Source organism: Lottia gigantea (assembly GCF_000327385.1).
Source record: "Lottia gigantea unplaced genomic scaffold LOTGIsca_48, whole genome shotgun sequence".
NCBI classification, from domain to species: Eukaryota; Metazoa; Mollusca; class Gastropoda; family Lottiidae; genus Lottia; species Lottia gigantea.
This window is the reverse complement of record NW_008709663.1, coordinates 1,830,652-1,837,518: the sequence shown is the minus strand read 5'-3', so window position 1 is coordinate 1,837,518 and position 6,867 is coordinate 1,830,652. Positions and strand designations below refer to the sequence as shown.

The 6,867-nt window shown below is 40.9% G+C and overlaps 1 protein-coding gene across 1 annotated transcript; it reads right to left on the bottom strand.

Annotated features, from left to right (window-relative positions):
- Positions 1 to 321: 321 nt before the first annotated feature.
- LOTGIDRAFT_164956 (hypothetical protein) lies at positions 322 to 1,593 on the bottom strand (the record flags this gene model as incomplete). The annotated part of the gene is made up of 1 exon (XM_009061458.1): positions 322 to 1,593. The coding sequence occupies one exon, from the start codon at positions 1,591 to 1,593 to the stop codon at positions 322 to 324; it is 1,272 nt and encodes a 423-aa protein (XP_009059706.1).
- Between the last annotated feature and the right edge of the window lie 5,274 nt (positions 1,594 to 6,867).

Here is a 6,867-nt window from a genome sequence, read left to right as displayed (position 1 = left end):
TGATGATCTGGGTTACAACACTATACCCTTTACAATGTTTGACAAGGGTCCAAAATGTCTCAAATACATTCCATAGCTTGTCACTTGACACACGCATGCGCCGCCCTAGATGCTCTTAAACAAAACCCTGGTCGAGGCCATACACCAACGACAAGGCAACGCTTTTTCTTGTTATCATAACTGATCACTCGACCCATAGTATCCCACGAACAGATCTTCTACATCAACTTCTTAATACTTTCTAGTGATCGTTATGCGCAAGACGTTTCACTTCATTACCGTATCAAACATTGGTCTAATGAATCCCCTAACTCATTAGACTTACTGTCGATACGAACTCGAGGCTGTCATTGGAGAAGTTTCGTCCGGTTTGAAGGAATCCCAGTCCAAACTAACAGTAGTAAGGTCGTCCAAATCAGTTGTTTTACTGTCGGGTGTTGACGATTGGCTAACATCATCTTGATCTTCATTCGAACTTTTCTTGTCGTCGTCGGAGTTTTTATTTTCTGACATTTGCTGTTCTCGACTTGATGACGTAGTTGAGTCAATTCTGACTGAATGCTCGAGAACTGTTGACTCAGTTGTTTGATGTTCAATTGGTGGTTCCCCAACTGATGACGTAGTTACATGATGTTCAATTGGTGGTTCCAGAACTGATGACGTAGTTACATGATGTTCGATTGGTGGTTCCAGAACTGATGACGTAGTTACAAGATGTTCCATTGGTTGTTCCAGAACTGATGACGTAGTCACGTGGTGTTCGATTGGTTGCTTGGGAACTGGTGACGTAGCAACGTTTTGTGTGATTGGTTGGAACTGCGTTGATGACGTCGTTGGAACATAACGTAAACGTGTATAAGGGGAAATTACTATTGGAACTGGCGTGACGTCAGAATGTGGAGTGGATTCGGGAATTTCGGGAGCAGACGGAAGAGCAAGAATGGTGTCCCAAATCAAATCTTTAAATATTTTCCCCTTTCGTGTCATGTGTCCTCTGACAGTGTTGGGTACGACGTTATTATCCTCAGTGGTTTTTGGCTCGGATGACTCTCCCGTTTTCCAAGATTGTATTCCAGAACTTTTTGAAACTGGATCACCGGGTTTCTTTGCGTTCTTTATGCCGATAGGCCGTGGCGAGTCGACAGATAGATATTGTTGAGCGTTAAAGGATGAAGGAAAAAACTCGGGTGCCGCAGTGGAAGTTGAAATGGCGAGATGTGGGCTTTCTACGGGAAGGTTCTGCTTCGGAGCTTCAATGGGTGTTTTTGAAGCTTTGTCTAGTTTATTGTCATCTTGAGTTGACTTTAATTCTTTCACAGCCGCTGCCGAAATTAACACATCGCCATCAGAAGAGTTAGAGCTCGGACTCGATTCTGGTATTGATGCAGTAAAGACTGACTCAGCTACAGTTGTCGTTCTTTGAGACGTGAGCTCCGCAGCAGGCGTGGTCGTTTCGGACGCTTTGCTTTCACTTGTGGCCGGTACTGGTAGTGGTTGGCTTGGCACAGGTATAAACGGCGCAAAATTAGGTGATAAAAATGCGCTAAGTATTGGTAGATTAGATAGCGACAAATGAAAGGGAACGGGCGCCATGGTCGTTGTAGTTGGTTCAGAAAGTTGAATTGCGTCCAGCACTTTTTCAATTTCAGTTCTTGTACTCGATTCACTGGCCATTTTAATTGAAGCTGTCGACGTGATGAGAGTCTTCTTTGATTTTGGTGGAGTTATGGCCACCTTCTTCTCTACTGATTCTCCCGCTACACTGGAAGCTGATGTCGACTGTGTCTGCTTTGTCGTTAGTAACTCTACGGTGGTCGTGGGAATGTCCGGAGTAGCGGGTTCTACCGCTGTTGATTTGGATTCTGTGTCGTGTACAGTCTTTGGACTAGTGGTAGTGACTGGTGTAGTTGTCAAACCTTTCTCGACTGCCTGAACACCCTGTTGATCTGACTCTGGTTTAATGGTTGAATCAATAGGCAAGGGTTCTGGTTGGACACTGGAAGTTGTTGGTTTAGTAGTTGTGGTCTCTGATTGGACAGGTTTCGTAGCTGGTTTCAAACCCAAAGTTCTTGGTAGACTTTCAGTCAAAGTTTTCAGCTCTGATACTAAAGAAGTGAGGAGATAGAGGGTGGATTCTTGAGTCAGGACAGGTTTGGTGGGAGGGGGCTGAACAGGTGTGTCAATTTTGGAAGCTATGGTTGTAGGTATTGCCTCTGGCTTTTTTGGCTCTGAAGCGTCTGCAGCTTTTGTCACTGGGGGCTGATTTGGTTTTGTGGGTGTTGCGTCTGGCTTTTGTGATACTGTGACGTCTGCAGTTTTGGGCGCTTGCGGGTGAATTGATTTTTTTGTTGAGGCATTAGCAACTGACTTTTCTGGCTCTGTGACGTCTGTAGTTGTAGACGCTTGTGGTTGATTTGGTTCTGTGGTCGGAGGTTTAGCAGGTTGTTTAGGTTCCACTGCTGACATGACAAGGGGCGGGTGTAGCTTGCCCGTCTCTTTCACAATCGTCTGAGCAGTTGTGAACGCCTGTTTGTTTGGAATTTCGGCAGCGTGTTGAGACTGTAGCTGATCATTTGGGACCACCGTTGTGGGCGGAGTGGCTTGCATGGTCGTTTCTTTCGGTGGCTCAGTATTTCCGCTCTGTTTACTGGCATTGGACGATGTTGGATCAGCAGAGCTATTGGATTCAGAGGGCGTTCCGGAAGCACTGGTATATCTCTGTCGAGGGCTTCCGTCTGTAAGTGTCTCGGTGGTGCTGGGTGATACTTGTAATTCTGACTGCTTCGTAGATTCCGTCACTGGGCTTGGCTCTTGTGCAAGGATTGGTAATGTAGTTTGGTTGGCGCTATCTGACTTTGCAAGTGTCTGAGCTTCACTGATTGATAGTGTAGAAGGCCTATTAGCTTTCGGATCGATGACATCCGCTGGTTTTGTGGTTGTTTGATCAATATTTTCAGCACCAGCGCCTGGTTGATTTGTTGTCGAAGACTTTGACTGTGGGGCTAAAAGGCGTTGACTTTGCGGTAAAGAATCTTGAATTTGGGATTGAACTGGAATTTTAGTCGATGTAGCCACTGTCGTTACGTCCACGACCGTAGTTGTTTCGATGTTATCAATAACTTTAGACGCAGTCGTCGATTCTTTCAGCAAACTGTCCAAAAAATTCAAAGCTCCATTTCCTACGATTATGTCTAAACGTTTTCCGTTTCCGTTATTGGTAGGCTCCGGACTCGGGTTAGACGCAGATGTTTGTGACGGAGGATGCAGACAGTCCGATCCCTCAAATCCTCCCTGGCAAACACACTTATAGTTACATCCTTGAGGAACGCACGTTCCATGCGGTTCACAAATATCTTGAAACAACGTACACGGATCCGAGGTCGGAGTACAGTCTACGTTCGGCGTCCAAAACGTATCAAGCTTGTTGCTGTGACCGAAATTTAAGCACATAATCACAGCCCAGAATGAAAATAAATAATTAATATTGCACATTGTAACTATTTACAAAACACACACAGTCTAAAAATAGTAACCTTCCTTACACGATGCACGTGTAAATATTTCACAAACACAGTTACAGCTATATTCCAAGAAAGCTTTCGAAGTCGATGTACGTGTATCTAATCAAAGAAAATATACTTGTCTTCTATGTTAAAATCGATAAGAAGAATCTATGTGTGAATTTATCTAGGTCACAACACGTGCACTTTAATGTCTTGGTTTATTGAAACTATTTACAAAGTAGATGATTTAAAAAACGGCTGTAATCCTGACAGTCTTATAGTGTGAGCCAGCACAGAAACTATCTTAGTAGGAGTTATAGTATATTAAGGTTTCATAACGCCCTTGTTGATCTTCAATTATCACTAACCTTCTTAACCTGAAATTAGAAAAATAAAAAAGACTTAATACGGATTGTTTGAATCTCAAAATTTATATAAAAATTTTTCAGGTGTATTTATCACACATGTACTGTTTCTGTAAATGCCTACGCATATTTCAAACCCCTTATAAATAAATTATATATCGTGAAGCAAGTGACATTTTACAGAATTAAACTTCATGAAAGGGTTACTCAGTGCATTAATCATTTTTTAAGTTTAAAAAAAAGAATATTAAAAATTGAGAATAAGACTAAAAATTGGGAAGAACAATAGTGTATAAATCAACTCAATATATATCATAAATAAATTTAGATTTTAACAACTATTTTAGTCTGACGTGTGACTCGAGTCGTAACTTGTGTAACTAAGGTGACATTTTTGATAGTTTTTGATTTATTAACCACTATTTAGGTAAACATGAAACAAACACCATTTTGAAAAATGTAAAACTCTGATCAAGCCTATAATTTAAATAAATTTTGTCCTCAAGGGCCTTATTCTTGAAAACATAACTTCAGATGATTTTAGTGTTCTAATATGATTGGTCCATCACAAAATTGATTTTAAATTTAGTTTTGTTATCCAATCAGATTACAGTATTGTTTAAAATCTGGATTTTTATTTAAGTCAAGTTTTGGAGAATAAGATCTTCAAGTCGTGATGTGGTAGTACAATGGGTGCTCTTCAGCTTTACATTTTTACAAATTACAGTCAATAGATCCTTACCAGTGGCGTTTCTACAAAAAGGGGGCGTCTAGTCGTTCGGATGGGACAATAAACCGAGGCCCCGTGTGCTACAGGCTGTGCACGTTAGAGATCCCTCTATAGTTTGAAATCGAAAAAGAGCAGGCTTATGCCACTGTCCTGGCAAAATTTTCCTCGTCGCACCCTGCATGGCGTTGCCCGTCTTCATTAGCCCACATGGAGCAGAAAAGTAAAAGTAGGACGTAAAACTCCATTCATTTCATTTTTACAAAAGGGGGTGGGGGGAGCTCCACAGAAATAAGGCTAGTCCAGCTAGTGTATCTAGCGGACTACTATTGTGGCCATGGTCTGCCCCGCGAGCCTGTCATAGATCTTATTTTGAAATTAAAACTTAGACATCTCAATGCTCAAAATTCATCTCAGATCATCCGTTGGCTTCCCTGTCCCTTCTGGTCTCACACCAGAGAGACACCTCTCAGGCTTTTCTAAATACTCTAGATACTGCTTGACACTTTAACACTTAGAAACAGAAATTAAAGTGTCCACTCTTTTACTAACATCCTTATAAGACAGAAACATTTCATTCTATATTCCAGCCTCTGATAGTTATTATTTTGAAAGTTGTTGGTGTAGAGACAGGTGTTTCGGACAAGAACATCCTATGAAATAGTTTTAAAATGAAATGTGATGAACCTACGATGAGACTCGAACCAACGAATTAAGTAAGTGTTCTCTTCTGTCTGCGGACACCATAAGTGAAATTGGCTAAACACGGGTCGGACATGTATCAGCTGTTCGAGGGACAATCTATATAAATATAGATATGGACAAGATATACGGGTAAACTGGGTTGATGGATCACTTCACTTGGTACAGGTGACGACATTAAACTAGAAATATACGTCATTTAAAGTGAAGTGTTGCAAACTATTGAAATTTAACTTCGTAACAGCTTAAACTGGGTCAATCAGATAGTGCATAATTCGCCACTTTCCAATTACCCCTTGGTTATTCCCTTTTGGCCCATTCTCCGTTTCGCCCGTTTCCAATATCGCCTCTTGTAATTTTGCTCCTGTCCCATATCACCTCCTCTCCAACTTTCCCCTTTCCCAGTCCAACCCTTAGCTTTTTCGCCCCTTCCCACTTTGCTTCTGCTTTTTTTAGATTGATTAATTATATGTTATGCTTGTTCCGAACTAAGTTTTGATCCAGTGTTCATTTTAGTACTGGGGCAGTTGATTTGATTGTTCATTCCCTTTTTATTATTGGGTACCGACCCATCAACCAATTTCCACCTTTAAAAATCGAAAGTAAACTGTCCAATCCTGTTAATAGTAGTGCTGATTGGGTACCGACCCATCAACCAACCTCCACCTTTAAAAACCGGATGTGAACTGCCCAATCCTGTAAATAGTAGTGCTGATTGGGTACCGACCTATCAAACAACCTCCACCTTTAAAAACCGGAAGTAACCTGCCCATTCCTGTAAATAGTAATACTGATTGGGTACCGACCCACCCACTAACACCCATCTCTAAAAACCGGAAGTAACCTGCTCAATTTCTGTAAATAGTAATACTGATTGGGTACCGACCCACCCACTAACACCCACCTCTAAAAACCGGAAGTAACCTGCCCATTCCTGTAAATAGTAGTACTGATTAGGTATTGACCCACCCACCAACCTCCACCTCTAAAAACCGGAAGTAACCTGCCCAATTCTGTAAATAGTAGTACTGAAGGTAAGGATGGGAGTCGTTTCTAAATTTAGTTTCTATCATAATCAACATAATATTTCGAATTTTAGATTTAACATATAATATAAATGGGAGATAAAAAAGGTCCCTGTGCATAATGACCAGGAACACCTCACCTCTTCCCCTTCCTACACCTTACAATCACAAGCTTTCGGCCCTCTCTGTATTCTTTGTCGCTCAAGAAGCTGAAAAAATAGTGGCCGGATTTTGCTTATATTTCTTTATAAAGGCAATTTTTGAATTAAAACGAAATAATTTGTGAAACCGGATTAAGATGACTAATAATAAGAAAATGTCGATAGTTATAGGTTAACTCTGAAATAAACTTCAAAAAATCTCGTCCAAAACATGATAAAATCGAGAATAAAAGTTGTATAGTAGTGGACTCCTCAAACGAGAAGTGTTATCAGATGTTTCAAAAAGAGTCAGAATGGTCTGCGACACCTACCACTAGACTACTATATACTGTATCGTAGGTAAACATCATGAGAAAAACAGATCAATTTTTACTAAATATTACT